Source organism: Peromyscus maniculatus, chromosome 5 (assembly GCF_049852395.1).
Source record: "Peromyscus maniculatus bairdii isolate BWxNUB_F1_BW_parent chromosome 5, HU_Pman_BW_mat_3.1, whole genome shotgun sequence".
NCBI lineage: Eukaryota > Metazoa > Chordata > Mammalia > Rodentia > Cricetidae > Peromyscus > Peromyscus maniculatus.
In genome coordinates, this window is record NC_134856.1 from 56,791,791 (window position 1) to 56,814,888 (window position 23,098).

The 23,098-nt window shown below is 50.1% G+C and overlaps 2 protein-coding genes across 5 annotated transcripts; one reads left to right on the forward strand and one right to left on the reverse strand.

Moving 5' to 3' along the window:
* Window positions 1-2,677: 2,677 nt before the first annotated feature.
* On the forward strand, window positions 2,678-12,497 carry Cdk10 (cyclin dependent kinase 10). 4 transcript variants are annotated; one of them, XM_076572256.1, is made up of 14 exons: window positions 2,737-2,832; window positions 4,799-4,871; window positions 5,577-5,648; window positions 5,793-5,889; window positions 6,063-6,165; window positions 6,302-6,383; window positions 8,219-8,286; window positions 8,845-8,897; window positions 9,102-9,171; window positions 9,955-10,014; window positions 10,287-10,410; window positions 10,485-10,624; window positions 11,500-11,552; window positions 11,799-12,497. In XM_076572256.1, exons 3-14 carry the CDS (start codon window positions 5,646-5,648, stop codon window positions 11,894-11,896), a joined length of 951 nt encoding a protein of 316 aa, XP_076428371.1. In that variant the 5' UTR covers window positions 2,737-2,832; window positions 4,799-4,871; window positions 5,577-5,645; the 3' UTR covers window positions 11,897-12,497. The 4 variants fall into 4 exon arrangements, with proteins under 4 accessions (XP_006987473.2, XP_006987474.2, XP_076428371.1 ...); XM_006987411.4 differs by lacking the exon at window positions 5,793-5,889 and having other exon boundaries at window positions 2,678-2,832; XM_006987412.4 differs by lacking the exon at window positions 5,793-5,889 and having other exon boundaries at window positions 2,702-2,794.
* On the reverse strand, window positions 12,498-16,786 carry Spata2l (spermatogenesis associated 2 like). The gene is made up of 3 exons (XM_006987410.4): window positions 16,671-16,786; window positions 16,005-16,308; window positions 12,498-14,450 (listed from the first exon to the last, which is right to left on the reverse strand). The coding sequence occupies exons 2-3, from the start codon at window positions 16,305-16,307 to the stop codon at window positions 13,473-13,475; spliced, it is 1,281 nt and encodes a 426-aa protein (XP_006987472.3). The 5' UTR covers window position 16,308; window positions 16,671-16,786; the 3' UTR covers window positions 12,498-13,472.
* Window positions 16,787-23,098: the final 6,312 nt, after the last annotated feature.

The window sequence follows — 23,098 nt, forward strand, 5'->3', positions numbered from 1 at the left end:
CATGCAATCACATAAGGGTCCTTTTATTCAGGTTCAACCTGGGCCTCCGTACGGCAGATGGAAGGAAATGTGGCGGTAGCCACGAGCCCAGGTGTAGAGAGTTTTTATAGGGAAAAAAAACCACAAGCCAGGAATTGGCAACTTGGGATTGGGTAGAAGGGATATGGGGCAAGGTGAGTTTTTGAAACTATTGGTCTTTGGGCACAAAACCACATTTGAAACCATTGGGTTAGATTTTTGGCGGGGAACCACAACCTACTGAACGGGATTATCTGGACGCAGGATTATCTAGATATCTTCAAGAGCCATAAACCGCAGACAGGATGTCTGCAGGAGCAAACGGCTCTGTATCTGTTCCAGTTGTCAGGGCACATTCCTGAGGTCCTTCCTGGAACTGAGTACAGCAGGTGGTCTGAGATGGTGGCCCTTTCCCTAAGATGGAGCCTGTAAAGTCAGGTCTAGACATTCACACTTTGACAATAGCCCTGAAATACTGTCTTGTCTTCCTGGCCCGTGGATGAAGGGTCTATAGAGAAGGTCACTAGGAGTGCCAACATGCTGCCGTAAGACATCTTTGCAGCTGACTCCGCCCTCACTAGCAAACTTCAGATCAGATTGGATGTTGAAAGAATACCCGTCCCAGCCTCGTTTCTCACATGTGGTCTAGTAGCAGTCTATTTTTTTCATTAATTGCCATCCATATTGGTTGGCCTCTGTGGGCTAACAAAACCAGAGACACTGGTATCCCCACCGGGATCACAAACACAACCTTCTCCTGTACTAGGGTGAGGGGATCTGTTGCCTATGACACATGTCTGTCAACAGTTGCCTTTTTTTTTTTTTAACTTTATTTCATGTGCTTTGGTATGAAGGTGTCAGATCCCCTGGAACTGGAATTACAGGCAGTTGTGAGCTGCCATGTGGGTGCTGGGAATTGAACCTGTGTCCTCTGGAAGAGCAGAAAGTGCTCTTAACTGCTGTGCCATCTGTCCGACCCCAGTTTCTAATATATACAGGAGGCCAGCTAGCATATAAAGTATGTATTATACTATCTAGTACATCCTTGCAGGCCTGACAATATATGTTCATATACAGAACCTAAATGACTTTGAAAAATGATTTGTGTATGTGATACTGAGTAGTGAGTCTAGGAATTCACGCAATGCTAGGCAGATAGATGCTGTATCACTGAGTTTGTATTTTCAGATTATTTTTTGAGACAGGGATGATAGGGTCTCACATCCAATCCAGTCTGGACTAGAACTCACTATGTAGCCCAGGTCAGCCTTGAACACACAGCAATCCTCTCTTGACTACTGGGATTACAGGTGTGTGACAACATACCCAGAGAAAAACAATTTTCAAAGTGAAAAAAAATGTAAAAAGGCAAACAATCTGGCAGAAATCTTACTTCAAAAAAATTACGTTAGGGGCTGGAGAGATGGCTCAGAGGTTAAGAGCACTGACTGCTCTTCCAGAGGACCTGAGTTCAAGTCCCAGCACCCACATGGCAGCTCACAACTGTCTGTAACTCAAGATCTGACCCCTTCACACAGACATACATGCAGCAAAACACCAATACAAATAAAAAAATAAGTAAATCAATTATATTTTAAAAAATTACGTTAGAGCTGGGCGGTGGTGGCCCACACCTTTAATCCCAGCACTCGGGAGGCAGAGCCAGGCGGATCTCTGTGAGTTCCAGGCCAGCCTGGGCTACAGAGTGAGTTCCAGGAAAGGTGCAAAGCTACACAGAGAAACCCTGTCTCGAAAAACAAAACAAAACAAAAAAATTATGTTAGAGACTTGCGACTGAAAGCCTTCTTTTATTTTGAGATAGCCAGGCTATGCATCCTGTTCTGGCTTGGAACTCAGAATCTTCTGGCCTCAGCCTACAGAGTGGTCAGATTACAGGATTACAGGCATATGCTACCATGTCCAAACACCAACTACAGCATTGACGGAAGTATAGTACCCACATGGGCCTGGGCTCTGGGCACTTAGAAGCCCGAACATTCACTTTCCTAATCTATATAAACCTTCCACAAAGGATTAGAGACAAATGATGTTCTGAGTTCCATTACACAGTTCAAGAGCTGAGTGCGCCTCACAGAACCTCCTGGGCTAGAGTTGCCCTCCAGTGGCCAGTGCATTAATTCCTTCCCAGCGGTCTCCCAAACCAGGAAGGCAAATGTGGAGTGGAAAGGAAGAACAGGAAGCATCTCTTTACTTCCTTGTCTACTATGTATACCCTTTCTGTACAAGGCTTCTGTCTTGTCCTTGACTAGTGATGGGAAAAGGTTGGCCTCAGGAATGTCTGGGTTCCCACAGAGCCAGTGTTCGGAGAATGTACCCAACCACTATCAAAAAGCACTGTTCTTTTGCGGTAGTCTCCTTGAAGAGCAGAAAGCATTGCTGATGTGCTGGAATTGGTCTCACTTAAATGGGAGATAGGAAAAGGAAGCATTTTCTTCCAGCTGATCAGAAGCAGAGTCCTCTGCAGGTTTAGCCAGGGATGGTACTTAAAGCAACTTTGTGGGGTTGTGTCTGCACCTAACGCTGAAAAGGGACCGAAACTTCCGCGAATGAGCAGATCCGGAGTGGCGACCCTCCAGTGAATGCTTAGGTGATGTTCCCAGGGTTGGCAAAGTCCAGAACAAACCGGAAGTACGTTGTGCGCCTGCGCTAAGGGGCGGGTCACGCCTGCGCGCTGGAAGTGGGTGGCGGGGCGGCACCGGCTTCGGCATGGCGGAGGTGGACCTAGAGTCAGATCAGATTCGACTGAAGTGTATCCGTAAGGAAGGTTTCTTCACTGTGCCTCCAGAACACAGGGTGCGACGGGGTGCCACGTGGGTGGCGCTGTGGCTGGGCCAGACGCAAGCGCTCTGGGGCTCTCATTGTCGCGTTAAAGTTTGAGGTTTGGGCATCAGAGGGATGTCAGTCCCAGAGTTGGCTGCGGCGTGTACAGAAATCCGCAGCCAAGCGGCTGTGGGCGCGGGGCACTCGGGGCACGCGGGTGGGATCCGACCGAGTGCGAACTCGGGTGAGGCGGCGGGGTGGGGCGTGGAGTTTTGGCGGGTGAGAAGAATGGGACGTTCCCGGTGGCACCCACAGCTGGAAGTTCTCACCTTGCTGGCCCATCTGCTTTACCCACATTCTTGTATTGTCCCTTTTGTGTGAACCTTAGGGGCGCTGATTTGTGCTCAAGTAGACAGTTGGTGGAAAGGGGCTTGCCGCAGCCCACATATGCTTATGTTATAAGCCACACTTCTTGTTTATGGTTTGCAAGGCCAAGGCACGTTAACCTCAGTTTACTAACGGGGAGCTTCAGAGCACTGCTGGAAGCTGAGGCTGCAAACTCCGCTCTTAAAGGGGGAGCATGCACACAATAGTGTACAGTAGTTGGCTCCTCAAGACAAAATGTCAAGTATGCGCGCTGGCCTGTACTTGTAACCCCAGTATTCAGGAGGCTGAGGCAGGATGATCACCCCAAGTTGGAGGGCAGCCTGGGCTACAGAGTGAGACCTCAAAAACAAGCAAAGATTAAAAAAAAAATAATGGAGATTTCGGAGAAAAGAAGTATAGTCTGTAAGAGATATGTAGAAGAGTTGACATTTGTTTTGGACCAGGAAGTGTAACCAGGATTTGAACAGATCTGACAAGGAATGGCATGCCAAACTCAGGTGGCAGTCATGGTGAAGGGAAGTGCAGAGTAAACAAGAAGTCTAAGGGGAGAGGAGTGTGAGAAGCTAGATTAAAGAGTGGATTGTGGAGATGGTTCAGAGGTTAAGAGCACTGGCTGTTCTTCCAGAGGTCCTGAGTTCAATTCCCAACAACCACATGGTGGCTCACAACCATCTATAATTAAATCTGATTCCCTTTCCTGGTATGCAGGCATACACTGTATACATAAAATATGTATACTGTATACATAGTAAATAAATAGATCTTTTAAAAAAGTGGATCATTAAAAGCATCAGGTATCAGAACTTAACAAAACCCAGGGAAGCCAGGCTGGGCGGTGGTGGCGCACACCTTTAATTCCAGCAAGCAGATATCTGAGTTTGAGGCCAGCCTGGTCTACAGAGGGAGTTCCAGGACAGCCAGGACTACACACAGAAACCCTGCTCGAAAAAAAACCGAGGGGGTGGGGAGACAGATAGACAAGCAAAGCCAGCTGGGAACTGGCATAATAGAATCCTAACATTGCTGAGGTCCCTCTGTATTCAAGAAGTGCTTATTTAATCCACCTACAAAGGCACTGCACTGAAGATGTATTAGGTTACAGAATCCCCAGTGAGACCCCAGAATACTGTGGCTTAAGCAAGCTATTTCTCTAACCCCTAAAATTCTAGAGGCTACCAATTCTGTTCTGTTGCTCCACCTGACCTCATCTTCATCCCAGCCTGCAAAAGGAAGTGGACCCGCTAGCTTCCATTGATCTGGAAGTCCCTTCTCAGATCTCACAAATGATATCCCCGGATAGGTTTCCTCGCAAGTAAGAAGTTTAACTGCATGTTGGAGGCAGGATCCTTCTCCACAGAGGCCATTTGTTACTAGACAGCAGACATCTGGAACACCGAATTGGAGGGAGTAATTAGGTCCCTTTCAATACTTCAGAGTGGTTCCAGTGTCTTTCTTCCCCTCTGCTCATCAGGAAATTCCAAGTATGTGGTTGCTTTTCTGTTTGGTGAGCAAGATGTAAGCAAGCTTCTCAGTGCCAGATGTGGGTGAGATCCATCATCACTTGTGCTGTTAGCTTCCGTATCACCACACTGGCTACTCTTCTGTCTTTCAGCTTGGAAGATGCCGGAGCGTTAAGGAGTTTGAGAAGCTGAACCGAATTGGCGAGGGCACCTATGGCATCGTGTGTGAGTGGTCAGGGCAGGAATCTTGTAGCTACAGCTATGTGGGAATGGAAGGCTCATACTCTGTACTCCAAACCAGGCTAAAGCTTGCTCCCAAACTTTAACTCCTGGTGTGACTTCCACAAAACTTACACCATGACTGGATAAAGCGTCAGGTTGCTGATGTCAGCAATCCAAATATGTAACTGTGGAGTGGAGATAACTGATCAATGAAATGTACCACTTCTAAAGGCCCCTTGCAGCTCCGTGGGTGTTGTGAGTCATTTTGCCGAGTATTTGGAAGTTTCATAAGTAAACAAAATGTTTTGTAAGCCTTTATCCTATAAAATAAGTCGTCGTTGTCGTCCCGTGTGTGTCCCCCCCCCCCCCCCCCCCCCCGAGATAGAGTACTTTATTTGCTATTAGAGTGTCGCACAGGTGTACCCAGCAGTGGGCGCGTGTGAAGAGAATGCTCAAGGAGAGCTCCCTACCACATGAGATGCTGCTGCTGGCCAGGTTTCAGCTCAGCGCGGAACTGGAAGCTCCCAGCCCAGCTCCAGTGAGGATCCCCAAGCTCAAATCTCGAAAATGAAGGAAGGACTGAGTGCTGCTGGGTATTAGGTTGTCAGAGAGGAAAAACCCAAGAAACTCATAAAAGAGGCTCTGTGTGGCAAGATGGGGCTGTGACAGTGTGAGGTGGACTCCGTTACATCTGTGCTTCTGTTTCAGATCGGGCCCGGGATACCCAGACAGATGAAATTGTTGCCCTGAAGAAGGTGCGGATGGACAAAGAAAAAGATGGTGAGCTGGGAACAGGGTGCAGGACCACCCTGCCTGGGGCATCAAAGCAGGAGGGCTAGAAAAGCACGCGTTACCTCAGTTTCTCAGGACTGCTCCTGAGGGGGGGTGTGGTGGTTAAGGGGCTGACCCAGCCTGTCCCTGCAGCCAGAGCTTGAGCTCCCTGAGCCCCGCCAGACTTTCCCTGCCTTGGCGAACTGTGAAACTGTACATTCTCTCCAAACCCTGTGGCCCCTGTCCTCTGGTGAGTTCACCGTCACTCTCCACACACACCAGTGCCCCGCCCACTCGCCTGGCATCCCTAATGAGTGCTGAAGTAAGAGCGGCGTTGGTCTCACTAATTTCCCCGACGAGGGGACAGTGTTGATGGGGTCCCAGGTGTGGTGGAGTAGAGGTCATTGACCCCTTTGGTTACAGGCATTCCCATCAGCAGCCTGCGTGAGATCACACTGCTCTTGCGTCTCCGCCATCCAAACATTGTGGAGCTGAAGGAGGTGGTTGTGGGCAGCCACCTGGAGAGGTGTGTGGTTTCCTGAGGCTATCCTACTCAAAAGGGCCCCTCTCCCGGGGTTAACCTTTCTACAGCAAGCACAGACCTCTTTACCTACTAGGAAGAAAATAGAAGGTGGCCTGTGTTGTCTCTTTTTTCCTTCTAGCATCTTCCTGGTGATGGGTTACTGTGAACAAGATCTGGCCAGCCTATTGGAAAATATGCCAACACCCTTCTCTGAGGCCCAGGTGTGTCAGGGAGGTGCTTCACCTGGTTGGTGGGCAGCTGTATTGAACGTGATGGCTGGAAATGGATGGTGTTACCCACAGCCTTTTTCTAGGGCCTTAATGAGTTGAATTATTACCTGTGGAGTACTGTGGGAGCTTGGGGACCCTGACCTGGGAGTTGGCCCCAGGTCTTCTCAGTCCATGTATCAGGCTACTGGAAAAGAAAGGGGGACTGGAGACATGGCTCAGAGGGCAAAGTGCAGGTGTCCACACAAGTATCAAAGACTGTTAGGGTCCAGCCCCTAATGGCCTTTTCCCAGGGTCCATGGAAGAATCTAACAAGCAGCTAAGGCATCTAAGCTTAAGGATATCAAATGAATCTACATACATGAAGCTCTTTAGTCCATTCACTGTATTCTTCTGAGTCAGTTCTCTCTACACAGCTTCTTTTCTGTTCTCATACTCAGCTCCTTCTTGCCTGATTCTCTCCACATTGTTCTGCTGTTTTCTCTCAGCTCTATCTTCCTTCTCCCATCTTAGTCCCCCCAGTCTCTGAGGTTTCCAGTTATAGACCCATATAGTCAGCAAGTCTCTGGCCAAAGCAAGGTCAGAAGGCTAGAATTTTTTCAGGGTTATAAAGACAGATAAGAGTTATTCATCAGGCAATGACTGTCAGGGTTTCTATTACAACCCAAAAGGGGAGTGATTGATACAGGAGGGTTTAAGCTTAATTTGCACAAGAAACAAAGCATTGTACTTAACATCCACCTGGCTTTGGTGGTTGTCTCAGTAAGATATTGATCTTATGGGCTGGAGATATGGCTCAGAGGTTAAGAGCACCGACTGCTCCTCCAGAGGTCCTGAGTTCAATTCCCAGCACCCACATGGTGGCTCACAACCATCTGTAATGAGATCTGGTGCCCTCTTCTGGTCATACATGCTGTATACAAAATAAATAAATAAATCTTAAAAAAAAAAAAAAAAAAAAAAAGATATTGATCTTATTTCATGAGACTAGCAGGTGGTCTGGATGCTTATCTACCTGCAGTCTGTCCTTGGATGTTTGAGAGTATCTCAGATAAAATCCTTTTGTCCAGAGATGACCCTGGCCAGATATTTGCTAATGGAGATAATTACAGAAAGGCACACAGTTGGAGGATGTTATCCAAATACCCCAAATATAGGGTACCAATGAATGATCAACCACATTGTTAGAAGTTCTTAGAAAAGAATCAGATGGGAAAGCTACAATAGCACACGAGAGATTCACTGCTGGAAACAGCTAATACGTTCAAAAGCCAGTGTCACCAATGCTCCTTGAGTTTTGGCTTTATCCTCTGGAAGAGCTCTTAACTCTTCCAGGTAATAGCTTTTACCATTGCCAGCTGAATTCCTACTTCATATTTCTGTGGCTCACAGCACGTAAGGACCAGAGTTCGGCTCCCTAACACCCATATAAATGTTAGGTGAGTATGGTAGCTTGACTCTAGTCCCTGTATAAGAGAGGTAGTAGAGACAGGATTTCTAGGCAAGCTGGCTAGCTAGACCAGCTAAGTTTGGCCAGCCCTGGGTTCAAAAGAGAGATGCTGTCTCAATATATAAGGTAGAAAGCAATTGATGAAGACACCTGATGTCAGCCTCTTCACACACATGCACACACACCCACACATATATTGTGCACCCACATATATACAAAGATGTGTACCACGTGCTCATATATACAATAAATAAATCAGTCCATTGCGGGACTGTCTTAGCTGTGCAGGACATAGCAACAGCCATGCTCCTGCGGCTGCTGGTGACTGCCGGGCAGTGTGACAAAGCTCTCCAGCCTGTGCTTCTGAACCTCCTCCTAGGTTAAATGCATCATGCTACAGGTGCTTCGTGGCCTTCAGTACCTGCACAGGAACTTCATCATCCACAGGTGGGCAGGGACAACCAGGAGGGAGATGTGTTGGGGGTGTCTGAGGAGTGGGAGGGAGAGGGCCAGGAATAGTTTTGGCTTCCCACAGTGCCTCATTCTGAATATCTTCAGGAGAGGAGCAAACACCCAATAGAAATTCTCTTGACTGCTCCCAGGCAAGGATCTTGGATCAAACAAGCCTGAGCAGCCCTCATATTTCTGGGAAATAGAAGGTGGGTGGGTAGATGAGAGAACAGCAGCCAGAAGCTTCAGTAGAGAGCGAGCGCCTGCCTACAGTGAGTCTCAGCTAGGAGCTGGCTGCCAGTAGAGGACCGTGAGCCCGTTTGTTTGGCCGTTGTGCTGGGGCTGCTGGAACAGCATGTGGACGAAGAAGCAGCAGCAGGGTTGGAGACATGGCCTCTACTTCTTGCTCAGTTACTGAGATTGCTGGCTTCCATACTACTCCCTGCCCTCTTGATTTTAGAAGACCTCAGTTACATGCCAGGAAAGTGTTGGGCTGTGGTGACAGCCTGGTTGCCCTTTGGAACTCAGAAAACCAATGCTTTCTTTCTGACCCAGGGATCTGAAGGTGTCCAACTTGCTCATGACAGATAAGGGCTGTGTAAAGACAGGTGGGTGCTGGGTGCTGGCCCACATATGTGGGGGTGGGTTGCTTTGAGCATGCCCTTAGGGGTAGGGCATGTCAGTGTAGCCTCGAAAGCCAGAGATGGCATGTCTGTCTTCCAGGCCCCAGGCCATATTAGTTCAGCTCTTTCCAGATAACAGCCTGTCTGTTCTCATTGAGGATATTTTCTCTCCACTCTCTCCATCTACAGCGGATTTTGGCCTGGCTCGGGCCTATGGTGTTCCAGTAAAGCCAATGACTCCCAAGGTTGTTACCCTCTGGTGAGTTCCTTAGAATTGTGGTGGCCCATGGGAATGGGTAGCCTTTCACAGGACCTTTGCATTTGAGACAGATGCTGCAAAAAGGCCTGACGCACCGTTAATCCCAGCACTGGGGAGGCAGAGGCAGGCAGAGCTCTGAGTTGAGGCCAACCTGGTCTACAAAGTGAGTTCCAGGACAGCCAGGGCTTCACAGAGAAACCCTGTCTTCAAAAACAAAAACAACAAAGAACCCAAACAAAGAAATGCTGTCCTGCACTGGAGTAGGTATGAACAGCCTCGCTGTCTCAGAAAGGGAAGGGTAGCTTTCTGTGTTGTTTTTAGGGCAGAATGAGGCTGTGGCAAAGGGCAGGACATTGATATCCCTCACATTCTCATCTAGATCCTTATATGGCCTTAGCTGCATGTCTTTTGTTTGTTTGTTTGTTTTTGTTTTCGAGACAGAGTTTCCCTGTGTGACAGTCTTGACTATCCTGGAACTCCCTTTATAGACCAGAATGGCCTCGGACTCATAGAGATCCACCTGCCTCTGCCTCCCAAGCACTGGGATTAAAGGCGTGCGCCACTGCCGCTCAGCCAGCTGCATGTCTTTCAACCTCCACCTGAAAGCAAGCTAATGATTCCCTTGGTTCCTGTAATTTAGACATGCAGGCTCTCTCAGGCTTAGGGTAGAGAGTAACCCAGGCTATGAGTAGTGACCCTGTTGCTCAGGCCACTGGGGATCCTGAGGGAGCTCAGGCTGAAGAAGAGGAGCTGACCAGAGGTAAACTGGGTCTTTGTCTACAGGTACCGAGCCCCAGAGCTGCTGCTTGGAACTACTACCCAGACTACCAGCATTGACATGTGGTAGGAGTGGTTTCTGCTCCTGGGGCCTCAAGTGACCTGGCCCTGGAGGTCAGCCCTGGGACAGGGGGAGCAGGATTGGTGCTGTGGTGGTGAGCCTACCTTGGAACCTAAGGGGAAGCATGAGAACATAGCTAGAATACTCACTGGCCTCTGGCACTCAGGTTCTCCCAAGGCAGCATTTGCAGACCTGGTGGGAGAGCCTTATGGCCACTTGCCTGCTTCTTCATGAGTACGTTGACGTGGGGGTAAGCAGAGATTGGCTGCTTCTGCAGGGCTGTTGGCTGCATCCTGGCAGAGCTGCTGGCCCATAAACCCCTTCTCCCTGGCACTTCCGAGATCCACCAGATCGACTTGATTGTACAGCTGCTGGGGACACCGAGTGAGACTATCTGGCCGGTGGGTATTACGGACCGCCCTCCATCCCCGTCTATGCCTGGTGGCCCTGTAGCTCTAGCCCCTGTCTCCTGCAGGGTTTTTCCAAGCTGCCGCTGGCTGGCCAGTATAGCTTGAGGAAACAGCCCTACAACAATCTCAAGCACAAGTTCCCGTGGCTCTCAGAGGCCGGACTTCGTCTGCTCAATTTCCTCTTCATGTATGACCCTAAGAAAAGGTACAGACCCTTCCTATAGGCAGCTCCATGGGCCATTCCCCTCAGGAGGAGAGGGCCCTGACTTCAGGGTGGAAGGACAAACTTAAACCCAGATCCTTCATCTTTTTGTGGTGTGGAGTATGGGAAACTCTGGCCTTATACATGCCAGGCAATCACTCCAGCACGGAGCCATCTCAATTCAACAGACCTTTTTTTTTTTTTTTTGGTTTTTTGAGACAGGGTTTCTCTGTGTAGCTTTGGAACTTTTCCTAGAACTCACTCTGTAGCCCAGGCTGGCTTTGAACTCACAGAGATCCACCTGCCTCTATTGGTGAAATTATTAAGATTATTAAGGCCACTCCATGTCGTTAAAAGGATATTTATTTAATGGCGTAACTCACAAATTAAGGGATAGGTAGATCGCAGGGGTCTGGGGAAGGTGTATCGCAGTCCAGCGGTGTTCTCTGGAGCTCTGCTCAGTCAACCTCCACCGGCCAGGGTCCCGGAACTGAGAGCGCTCGCCCATCCAGATCTCGGGTCTCCAGGCGCCTCCCCTGGCCCCGCCTCGTAGGCGTGACAGTTGCCAGAGTCTCAATGGGGGTTGGAACTTCCAGATCAAAGCTGGAATGGTTACCCACTACATGCCTCTGCCTCCCGAGTGCTGGGATTAAAGGTGCGCCACTGCCACCACCACCCGGCCAAAACTTTTATAGATGATTTCTCACAACATAGACAGCAGATGCCTTCCCATAAGTGCCAGGTGTCCATTCTGAGCTGCCTGTCAGTTCCTAGGCCTCCAGCCTCCATTTGTTGGAGGTTGAATTGGGCTGTTGTGCCTGGCTGTGCTTTGAGTGAAATAGGCTTCTTTGAAGCCAAAGGTCACTGTCATTCTCTAGGGCAACTGCGGGGGACTGTCTGGAGAGCTCCTACTTCAAAGAGAAGCCCCTACGTGAGTGCTGCAGATCTCCTTGGGTTCTCCTTTTTGGGGCTTGACAGGAAGCCCTGTTTGCCCATATCGGGTGGGTTCCCAGTGCAGGTTTGTGTGGGTGGAACGTGGGCAGACTCCACGGGGGAGAAGAAAGGGAGCAGATGAGGGTCAGGGCTAGCTGAAGTGAGGAGTCCCATCTAGACCTGGAGCATGCCCCACCAGGAACCCCTTCTCCAAGCCAGCACTGAAGCGCTCCTTCTCCTGCAGCCTGCGAACCGGAACTCATGCCCACCTTCCCCCACCACCGCAATAAGCGTGCCGCCCCAGCTGTCGCTGAGGGGCAGAGCAAACGATGCAAGCCCTGATGGTGGGTCCAGCCCATCCCTACACATCCTCATGGAGCAGTCAGCAGACTGGGAGGGCCCTCCAGGCCAAGATGCCTTCGGCCCCTCCAGCTAACATCTTCAGATGACTCCTCCCTGCTACCCCCTGTGCCCAGACGCAAGTAGATTGTGGACAGGGGTGTTGCCGACTGGGGACACACAGCTCAGACTGGACTGTTGTAGCGCCATCTGGTGGGCGGCTACTCGTGGCAGCCTTGTCTGTCAGTGAAGCTGTGCTTCTGGGGAGGCAGGGCTAGTGCTGAGAGACCTAAAGGTCCGCATCAGTGGAGTGCTGGAACTGGAGCTGGGCCTTAGCCTGGAGTGAGCAGGCCCAGGAGACCGTGCTGTTCCTGCTTGGTCACCAGGAGATGCCCGGGACAGACAGGCTATCGTGACCCTGGGCAGGGATGGTGGGCTTCAGGTGGGAGGGAGGGAGGCAGCAAGTGTTGGTTGGGGCCATGATAGGATACTTTTAAGACTGTCAGAATGAGAGCCCTTGGTGGACGTGACTGGCGCTGATACCCAGGGGAAGAATTGGTGGGCCCCTTTTCCAGGGGTGGAGAGATAAAAAGCCTTTCCAATAGACAGTTTCACAATCCTTTAATGTTCTCTGGGGTTTTGATCCATGCAACATGGACAGTGTCTTCCGAGGGGCAGGGAGTGAGGATAGGAACAGGCATGGCCCAGGGGTGCCGGGAGAGGAGGTGTTGCAGGTCAGCAATCGCTGTACCTGGGCCTCCCTGTGGTTGATGAAAACCCAGGCCTTTGCTATCACTAGCCTGTGGATTACTGGTTTAGGGACCTACCCCAAGGGAAAAGAGGGTGTAACTTGGATCTTCCTGGTTACCTGTGTGCCCTCAAGGAGTTGCATGGGGCAGTGAGCTGCTTTTCGGCAGTAGCCCAAGGGGTCGCCTGTACATGCTCACCCCCTCTTTGGCTGGTAGGCAGCTGGTTGTTGAGAACCGTTTCTTCTGGATTTGGGGGTGACAGCTCCTCTCACTGCCTGTTTTTGGCAGGGTTCCTCACTAACGGCAGGGATTAGCAAGGTGCTCCACAGTTGAGGGAGCTGGGCCCTGTCGGAGCCTCTCACATGGTCCCAATCTAACTCAGGTGTCTGCGGGCCCTTGGGCAAGCCTCTGGGTGAAGATTTCTCAGCACACGGAGAGAGGGGCGCATCCTGAACCACGGACTGCAGGGAGCGGGTTCAGACAGTTCAGAGTGGGGTCCTTCCTGGAGTGAGCTTGGGTACTGTAGCCTGGACAACCTGGACCTCTTTACCCAACACATCTGGGCATAAAGATAGGGACATGAGGGAAGGATCTTGTTGATTCATCACAGGGCCTGCTCTAGACAGGACTGAGACATGGGCATGTCAGTGAGGAGGGCCGGAGGCCCCAGGCAAGAGCAGTCCATGAAGGCTCTACCCTCTTCTAACTGTAGGTACTGGACTCCCCTGGGGAATAGGAGGGCCAGGGTAGCCAGTGGCCCAGGCCCTTTCCCAAAAGAAGCACCATGGAAACTATCTCCCCAGACTCTTGTCTTGGGGGTCCATCCGGGCCTAGGGATGGGCTCCAGGACTGTCATACATCAGGGTATCCACCTGTGCACGTTGCAGCCACAGGCGTCTCTGGTTGTCACCAAGAAGTATGCGCAATGAATGACTTGGGCGGCAGGCTGATAGGGCAGTGCAGTGGGTAGCGTGTAACTGGTGGCAGGTGTCACAGCAGAGGGTGGGCAGGTTCCCAGGGCTCAAGCAGCTGTGTGCCTGGTAGCCCAGAGGCTCAACAACAGGCCCATAGCCTGAGGCTGGTGTTCCTTCTGCCTGCCTGTGACGGGGGCTGGCCTGCCCAGAGCTGCCAGGGGCTTCAGGGGCAGCTAGGTCCCCTGACCGACTCAGCTCACGGCGCAGAGAGAGGAAGGAGAACGCAGAGGGTTCTGGCTCCAGCTCCTCTTCCAGAGCCCCATATGGTGGGCTGCTGGCCCGACGTAGATCATCAGCGGGGGGTTCCCAGGGCTGGCCCCCAGGACCCCAGAGTTTGGCACTCTGCTCCCAGAGTGGTGGCCTGTACGCCAGTTCCACGGGGGGTGAGTCCAGCCCTGGAGAGGGCTCACCATACAGACTGGCCTCTGAGCTCTCATCCTCCTGCCGGTCCTGATACAGGTCCACGGGGGCCCCATAAGCAGCAGGTGTGCCCCGGGGGGGCAGGGGTGGTGGCTCCTCATCCTGGGCCAGTCTCTGCTGCAGCCAGGCCACACAGGAGGCGACATCCCCACTAGCCCGACGCGCTCGGAGCAGCTCCTCAGCTGGTAGCACACTTGTGCCCAGCTGGGTCAGCACCTCGCTTAGGATCTCACACTCCAGCCGAAGAGCAAAGCAGCCTAGGGCCACCTGAACCAGCTGGCAGGCAGGGGGTGGGGTGGTCACCATTAGGCGGTGGTTGTCCCTGCGCACGTAGCCCATCTTCTGGAAGCTTCGAGTCAGGAGCTCCTCAGAGAGCACACCCTTCAGCACATGCACATAGCCCCCTGAGAAGGTCTGCAAGGAAGGGTCCTGGTCAGGAATGCTCTTCCGTGGAGGTTCCCGGGTGCAGCCTATGTGGACTCAGTATTGCCATGACCTTGGTCCACTTCTGAAGTTTGTGTTCACCCCAGAGATTGTTTTCATCTGTCTGGAGTGAGCCTGGATCTTTTTCCCCCTAGGGGAGAACCTAAAGCCTTGTCTGTGGTAAGCAAGCATTGTGCCACTGAGCCATATCCCCTATCCCTTTAAGCCCCCCCACCCCACCCCAAGATGGGGTTTCTCTGTGTAGCCCTGACTGTCCTGGAACTTGTTCCGTAGCCCAGGCTGGGCTGGAACTCGGAGATCCACCTGCCTCTGCCTCCCAGGTGCTAGGATTAACAGCCTGTGCCATCACTGCCAGGCTCTTTAGGTCTTTGATTTTGAAACAGCTTGACCCTAAACTCACTGTTCTGCCTCAGCCTACAGGAGTATTCCACTGCACCCGGTGAATCCTGGAGATCTATAACTATCAGACCAGGCATTTTGGCTTCACTGCCCCTTGCTGTGGAGTATTCCAGAGTCTAATATGCAGCTGCGTGAGAGGACCACACTTAACAGATGGGAATGTGCTTTCTAGGTCAAAGCTACATGTGGAGTCAAAGCATCCGGGTAATTTTGAGTCTTTACCAAATGGGAAAGAAAGTCTACAGCTCTAGGCATCCTCGGGGCGCTTCCCCCGCATAGAACCTTTAGGAAGAGGTCATGGACAATAGACACTGGCCACAGCACCCTTCTTAGGGCTTTGTACCTTGACTGATCTCATGGCCTCTTAGGAGGAAAGGGCATCAAGGGTGTAGGTAACTTATCTAAAACCCACGACTAGACAACCCGCACAAGCTCCATCCCAGCACTATCCCAGAACTAGCCTATTTCAAGACCAAGCTTGTCTGCCTTTGTCCTCTGGGGCTGGTGGGCGGGCCTCTAGCCTGAAAGGATGAATGAAAGTTCCAGGATCTCAGGTGTCCCCATGGAGCAGCCGGCTAGTGGGTTGGGGAGAGAAAGGGGTGTGGAGGGGGAGACGCTGCCATGACAACCAGTGGAGGTTTACCTCGCCCACGTGCACACTGACGTCATTGCCTTCCCACTCAAAATCAGCTCAGAGCGGCCCTGCCCCCTCTTGGTGGTCCGTCAGCTGACCAAAGGACCAGGCCAGCCCTGGACCTAGCCGCCCAACCTAGACCCAGGCAGGAACAAGGTCTGTGCTCCAGTCCCTGGCCTGCTGTTTTCTTCCTAGTCTTAGTGGCCTCCTTACAGATGGGATCAGTCCACATCCTGGGGGAGTTAGGATGACCATAGGACATCAAGTACCTCCCTCACCCTCCCACGTCTATCCTAGGATTCCCATAGCAACTAGGGCAGTGAGACTACTTTGAGGACAGCAATGTAAGTTTTAGGTGAATGACTCCCTGGTAGGCATGCAGCCCAACACGCCCACGACCCTTAAAACACGGAACTCTTCCCCACAAGAGGACCGGCAGCCCCCAACAGCCTGGACAAGGAAGGGAGTGGAGGAACGTCACCGAACCATACCTTGATGGTGGTGAACTCCTTTCTCCAGGGCAGCAGGTACAGGTGCACAGCGGCCAGCTCCAGGAGTTCGAAGGCGCGGGCTAGATCGTGTAGGGCAGGCGCCAGGTCAGCACGGCCCCACAGGCCGTCAGTGAAGAGCGCCAGCGCGTCGTCCTGGAGCGCCCCGTGCAGGTCAAAGTCCTCCACCAGAATCTGCCAGAGCACCGCGCGCAGCGAGGGGTCGCCGCAGACGCCCGCGCGGCCCCGCCGCAGCTCGCGCTCCAGGCACAGGCGATAGTCCTCTGACAGCGAGCTGCTGCCCATCCTGACCGAGCGCGGGACGAGGTGTCAAACTAGAGACCATGTCGCCTCAGCTGTGCGACTCCCGAGCCCGCACCCAGCAACCCCAGGGCCCCCTCCAACCTGGAAACAGAGACCTTGCCAGCTTAGCGAGTCTGGGGATCTAAGGTCCCCTTCAGCCAGGAGATGTGGACGCCGACAGCTGGGTGACCAGGGTATCTATAGCTTCCCCTCCCCAGGAGACCTCCAGCCCCGCTCGCTGAGCGCCCTCGTATCAACAGCACCCTCCTCCAGCGGATACCCGCTCCCGCCAGCTGAGCCTCTGGCAACCAGCGCCCCTTTCCCACTGACCGACCGTACTGGAGACCCCGCGGGCGGCGGTGCTACCTGCTAGTCCCCAGCGGTCCCAGAGAGCTCCGCTTGGGCCTGGGTCTAGCCTCTCGCTTCCGTAGAGAGTCAAGCCCGCCCCTTGGCCTTGGACGTGACGTCGGGGGGCGAGGCTGGAATCGGGTGCCACCCTTTCGGCTAAGTGGGAGGGTGGCGGTGTGGGCGTGGCCTGGCCGAGGCGGAGGGTGGCCCGCCTTGAGGTCCTCTGAAATTCAGTAGTCAAGTCCCCAGTCTTTCAACTAGTCTAACTAAGGTCGTTAACCACCTAGTTCGGGGCCAGAGAGTGGGAGTGCACAGCGGGTGTGGAATACAGGCCACTGAGACATAGCTAGTGGAACTAGTGGAACCTCCCCGGGTTGAGGAGCAGGCTGTTCTCCGGCTCCTCCAGCCAACCCGCAGAATAACCAAATACCGGCAAGGCGGGGCCCGACTTGGCTGGGGGATCGTGGACCAAAGGAGCTCAAATATATGTATTTAAGTGCAATTTAGAACGGGTGGGGGTGGAGGATTACTCAGTGGGTAAGAGCAACTTACATGGCAGCTCACAACCGTCTGTAACTCCCAACACCCACTTCTGGCCTGTGCACCTGGCACACATTTGATGTACGTATACAAACAGGCAAAACTTTCCTAAACATAAACAGCAAAACAACAGACCAGGGCTGGCCTCGGAGTCTGCCACTGCAGACTTCCTTTCCCAGTCCCTGAGAAAGTCGGTTAGGGGGTATTTGAAGTAGGGTGAAGGTGTTCACCCGCTAGGACAAGGTGCTTCCTTAAATGTATGACCTACAGGCCTTCAAAACTACCCTGGATTGTGAATTCACCCAGACTGTAAGTCTGGGTGACTTCAGGGGAACTGTCCCCTGACTTGCTGTGGTTTCATGTGCTTCAGGACCTGAGGCACCTTCTCCCTAATCCTAAGACCTAAGCTTCATGCAAGAAATATATTTTGTTAGATCCCTTCCTGGACAGGCTGTACCCCTCGTCTCTCCAGGTCACCAGACCTAGGCCAAGTTTGATGAAATAGAACCCAGCCTAGGGAAGGTGTCTGCTTTCTTGTAGAAGTCCTCAGATTCGAAGGACTTAAAATAGTGAAACTAAGTAGGCAGTTCTCTTGAGGCATCCTGCTGGCTATCACTTGGTTTTTTGCTGTGGCCCACACCAGTCCAAAGGGGACATTGGTTGGCTTTTGAGGTTGCTTCAACTCATCGTGACACTGTTTAAAACTTCTTGGCCAAAGCATAAAGTTTCCATGCCTGTCTTGTCTCAAGACACTCCTGGATCCCAGTGCTGTATACTGAGGGAGCTAACTTCAAAATGAAGAGGCTTGGGGCCTTCGGCCGGGTTCAGAGGTAGAGCAATTGCCCAGTATGTGCAAGGTCCTATGTTCAACCTCTAACATTGAAAAACAAACAAACAAACAAACAGAAACTCTGTTAAACTAATGGTGAGGCCTTGTAGTGGGCTAATTTTTTTTTTAAACCATTTGTAACTAATAGGTTAGTCTGGATTAGAATGATTAGTCTGGATGAGCCTTAAACTAATAATATTGATGTTCTTTTAAGAAGAGTTTTATATATAGAAAGCTCTATGAAGATGGAGCCAAAGATGGGATATAGCTCCAAGCCGAGGAATTCTGAAAGCCTCTAGGAGCGGGCAGAGGCAGGAAGAGGCCTCCACTAGTGTGTTTATGGGAAGTGCAGCCCTGATGATGTTGATCTTAGATTTGTGGCCTTCAGAGTTGTAAAGGTCCATTTCTACTGTTTTTGTGTGGTTTGTTAGAGCAGTTATAGAATACTCATACAAATCTTATGTAGTTCTGACAGCTTTAGCTGAGGTCCCTGGTAACCATCAGCACTGATTTAAGACAGATCTTCCAACAGACTCAGCCTCTTATCATCAATTCCAACCTGGAAATAGCCAGAGCTGATGATAGGAGGCGGGTAGAGACAAGCTCTCCTCATGGACCTGATCTAAATTGGAAGGTGCCGTGAACAATATAAACGGCCTGTGCATTTGAGCCAGTAAGTTAGGGTAATTTGTTCTGCACCTGTTCCTACTTACCGTTCTTGCTCTCCCAGGGCGGGTAATATGCCATTGCATGTCCTTGGTGCTCTGCACATCCTCTGTGGACCTTGATTTTACCGAGGCGGATTTGCAAGATCAAGGCCATTCATACTTATCCTGCCTAGGCCTATAAACTGGCTTCCACTCGGTTCATCCACAGCTGTGTCCTCCTTGCGCCATCACGTGCAGCACTGGCCGGTCTCCTGAGGTTTTCCTCAATCCAATGCACGGAGCTGTTACTGCTTTGACTTTCATCTCTTGATTGTGGCTGTGATTTTTAACTTCTTTTATACTCCTTAGTATTTTTTCTCTCTTTAAGAGTTTCACTATGTAGCTCAGATGGCCTAGAGCTTGAGAGCCTTTGTTTGGAGTTAGAGGTATGAGCCACCTACTAGGTCTGGTTATTGGTAAGTGCCCGAGCTTGCTTACTGGGCCAAGGTCACCTGATGTGGCCACAAGGAACTAAATCCGGCTGGTTGGGAGGGCCATAGCAAGACTGAGACTGTGAAAATTTTAGTTTAATTTAGTTAGAGCAATCAGACCTTTTATATCTTTATCAGAGACAGAATATAATGGCAATTGCCAGGATCAATACAGTTGTAGTTGCCAGGATACAATGAATATGTTTGCAAGCTATACAGGGTGCACAAGATTAATGTCTAAGACCAATTGTTCTGCCAAGCTTCCATCCTTCCTTGACTACTAAGGGAACATACAGCGAAACAAACACACAACGACCTGAACACTTCACTGCCTGGGTGGGTGCTTCAGTCTCTCAGGGACTGGAAGGCACATTGTGTCCCAGGAGCCGAAAAACCTATGACAAATGCCTCTCAGGGTAGCTAGGCTAAGCCAGCTCCATGGTACCCTGCAATTCCTGCTTTTTTATTTAATTTTAGGAATGCAAGTCAATTTTTAAAGCAGACATGGAGTAGCAAATAAATTTTAAGGCAGTATAACTAGCAAAACTTCCCAGCAACATTCCTATGGACCATAGTTTGGAAGTCCAATTAGAGACAGAAAAACAATGATCAAAAATCTTTTCCAGGTTTTGTGCAGCAATGGAAGAGGGCAATTTATCTAAGTTTGATTGTTGAATGGTTAATAATTCGTCATACAAGGTGTGAACATCACTACTTAAATTATCATATGACTGTCTCTGCTTGGGGAACAATGATTAGCCATGGTGGGGGGGCGCCCAAGATCTCAGAGTCATTGACATAAACAGGCATGTTATTCTCTTCCCAGTTAACAAAGTGAAGCACAGGAGGATCCGGGAGGTACATACACCCAATATGTCTCAGCAGGAACAGATGTGGTCAGCAGAGAGGGGCAGCATAGTACGGAACAGCAGTTCTGCAGTCACACCCTTCCCCTAAGATGTCACCAAGTCTCTTCCCTCAGTCACTGATCTCTTCATCTGAGTCACTGCTGGTAGGCAGCATCCATTCTTCACTGCTTGACAATTCTGTCGCCCTGTTCTTTTCTTCAGGTGTAGCCTCTGCAGATGCTTTGGAACCTCTTCGTCCATCTTCCACAGGTTGAGTCTTTCAGGTATCCACAGTAGGCATCTCTCTCTGTGTCAACCATCAGGTGACTGGCTGCCTGCAAAAAGCAGAAAACAAAATCTGTGTAGCCCTGGCTGTCCTGGAACTCACTCTGTAGCCCAGGCTGGCCTTAAATTCACAGAGGTCTACCTGTCTCTGTCTCCTGAGTGCTGGATCAAAGGTGTGCACCACCACACCATGAGAAACAAAATCTTGATATGGCTTTTCAGGCCCCTGTCCAATTTTAGAAAGTTCCTCTGTCTTTTTTTCCCCAGAATCTGGTAACTTATGCATCGATTTGTCAATAAGCCTCAAGGGGATATGTGATCTATTATTGAGCATCACTATACATGCCTTCTCCTGTTAACATTTAAAACGTTATGAGCACATTATTTTGTTGATTTCTAATAGCTTGGTCCTGACATCTTTCTGAATAATTAGTCTTCCACTGTAAATATTCACTCCCAGTAAGACAAGCCTTTGCTAAGATCCTCCAGTCAGAGGGAAGAAAAGCTTCCCCAGAAATAGAATCAAGGAGAGACAATGGGGAAGGAGCAGTTGGTCCATACTGAGCACAAGCCTGCTCAAGATCTTAAGAGTCTTAAATGAAACGGGCATATCATTTCTATATTAGGTTATTAGGATTGAGCGTTTCACTCACCTGTGAAAGAGAAAATCCTCCCATGTCTTTCCCCATCTCTTTGGCTAATGCAAAGTCTCTTGGCTGGGAGACCTTGACTCAAAAGGAGTTAATTCCCTTATGGAGGGTAAGAAGCCTTCCCAACAACCTGAGAAGGAAATGAGGCAAAGCAGCGGGGAAAGGTTCCATGCTATCAGAAGTGTACTTGATGAGCAGGTTTCAGGAGCAGAGGAAACCGGAGCTGTAGGTGGGGGAGCAAAATCAGCACAACGGGGAGGAAACCCTCAACCTCTTTGCAGAGAGAGACATTAGATAATCATCTTTTTGTTTGTTTTCTCTGTAGACCAGGCTGGGATTAAAGGCATGCATGCATGCGTCACCACCACCACCCAGCTAGACAATATATCTTTAGGTTCTAATTTTCCTTCTATTACCATGTTCTGCTTTTTTCTGATCACTTTCATTTTATATTTTAACTATTAGGTTTATCTATTACTGATTTTATTTCTTTCCAAAGCTGAAAAGCATTACTAGGAATTTTTTTTCTGGTCTTCTTGCATCTAATCCTCCCTGAATTGCTCTTCCTAATGGGGACCAAGTTCTGAGATCTCGAGTTCCCTCTTCAGGGAAAGAAGCTGAAGTTACTAATGAACTCCTGGAATTTCATGAACTGATCGTGGCGCACTTGAACTCTTTCCACCATCAACCAAGTGTGAACTTCTGCAAACCAAGCTCCTCCGTGGACCCTTCCTGTCCATCTTCTTACCTCCAATGCATGCTTCTGCCCTTGTATACCTCTGTGCACACTATTCCCACAAGTCCCTCACCTTTAACTTTTTTCCTTTTTTTTTTTTTAAACTTTTTAAATTTTTCTGAAACCCCCCTATTTCAGGTCCCTGTTCCTGGTGCCATGTGGAGGCACCTGCACTTACAGGTATTATTATTTTTTTTCCTTTATATATAGACCAATAGTAGTTGTTACTGTTTTTGTAATTAGTTGGGGCTATTTCCTGTTAGAATTTTCAGGAGCAAATTGCCATTCACCCCTGTTCTATGGAGGAACAATGGCTTAGAAATGCTGAAGGACTAATCCAAAGATACACCTTCCTTTTTCCTTCAGTCAACACAAGCTCTGTCGAGAGCTGGGCCTCTTTCTAAGCTGGTACTCTACAAGGACAAATCCACGTTTAGTCAAATAATGAAGCCCAATGGTAGGAAGTGTGAGGAATCCAAGGCGTTCCAGTCAGACACCTCCCACGCACTGCTGAGCAAGAAAAGAAGCTGGACTTCAAGGTCCAGCTATGGAGCCCAACACCATGGCAAGGAAATCAAATGGTGGGAAATGTATGACAATTTTTGTTCCAGTTCAACTGGAATCTTTCCAGAAAATCCAGGCCAGCTGGTGTGTGAGCTAGAGAGAAAACTCAGTGGGAAGCTTCACTGCTGAGAGAACTCAGCCTAACCCAACCTGAGAGAGCTGTGCCTAGAATAAGCAAATGCCTCAGAAGGCACAAGGTGATCCTTGAAGACTTGTCTTCCCAGTGACATTGTGGGCAGCAGAAACTGGATGACAACTAGCTCATGAAGGTCATGTGGGAGGCTGGGGCTGTGGATTAGTTGTGAGCAGGCTTGCCTAGCATGTACAAAGCCCTGGCTTCGCTTATATTACATAAAACCCACATGGTAGCAAAACCCTGAAGTCTCATCAATTGGGAAGCAGAGGCAGGAGAATGAGAAATTTAAGGTTGTCCATGCTATAAAGCAAGCTAGAGGCTATCCTAGGATACACGAGACTCTGTCTTTAAAAAAAAAAAAAAAAAAAAAGGTTTATTTGTACAAAGACTATCAGAACAATAGAACATTGACTGAAATGTTTTCTGATTTGTCTATAAGAAATTTAAGGGCAGCCAGGCAGTGGTGGCACACACCTTTAATCCCAGTGCTCAGGAGGCAGAGGCAGGTGGATCTCTGTGAGTTCCAGGCCAGCCTGGTCTAAAGAATGAGTTCCAGGACAGGCTCTGAAGCTACACAGAGAAATCCTGTCTCAAAAAAAGGAAAGAAAGAAAGAAAGAAATTTAAGAGCAAAATGAATTTTGAATTCTGAGTTTCGGTTGTAAACAAAAATGACTCATAACACACACACACACACACACACACACACACACACACCTGTC

Excerpts from the sequence above, each read along its gene's own strand:
- Cdk10 (XM_006987411.4), top strand. The coding sequence starts at position 2,746 with ATGGCGGAGGTGGACCTAGAGTCAGATCAGATTCGACTGAAGTGTATC. Across the intron at positions 6,166-6,301 it reads GTGGGCAGCCACCTGGAGAG|CATCTTCCTGGTGATGGGTT; the intron begins GTGTGTGGTTTC and ends TTTTCCTTCTAG. Across the intron at positions 8,898-9,101 it reads TAAGGGCTGTGTAAAGACAG|CGGATTTTGGCCTGGCTCGG; the intron begins GTGGGTGCTGGG and ends CTCCATCTACAG.
- Spata2l (XM_006987410.4), bottom strand. The coding sequence starts at position 16,307 with ATGGGCAGCAGCTCGCTGTCAGAGGACTATCGCCTGTGCCTGGAGCGC. Across the intron at positions 14,451-16,004 it reads AGGAGTTCACCACCATCAAG|ACCTTCTCAGGGGGCTATGT; the intron begins GTATGGTTCGGT and ends CCTTCCTTGCAG.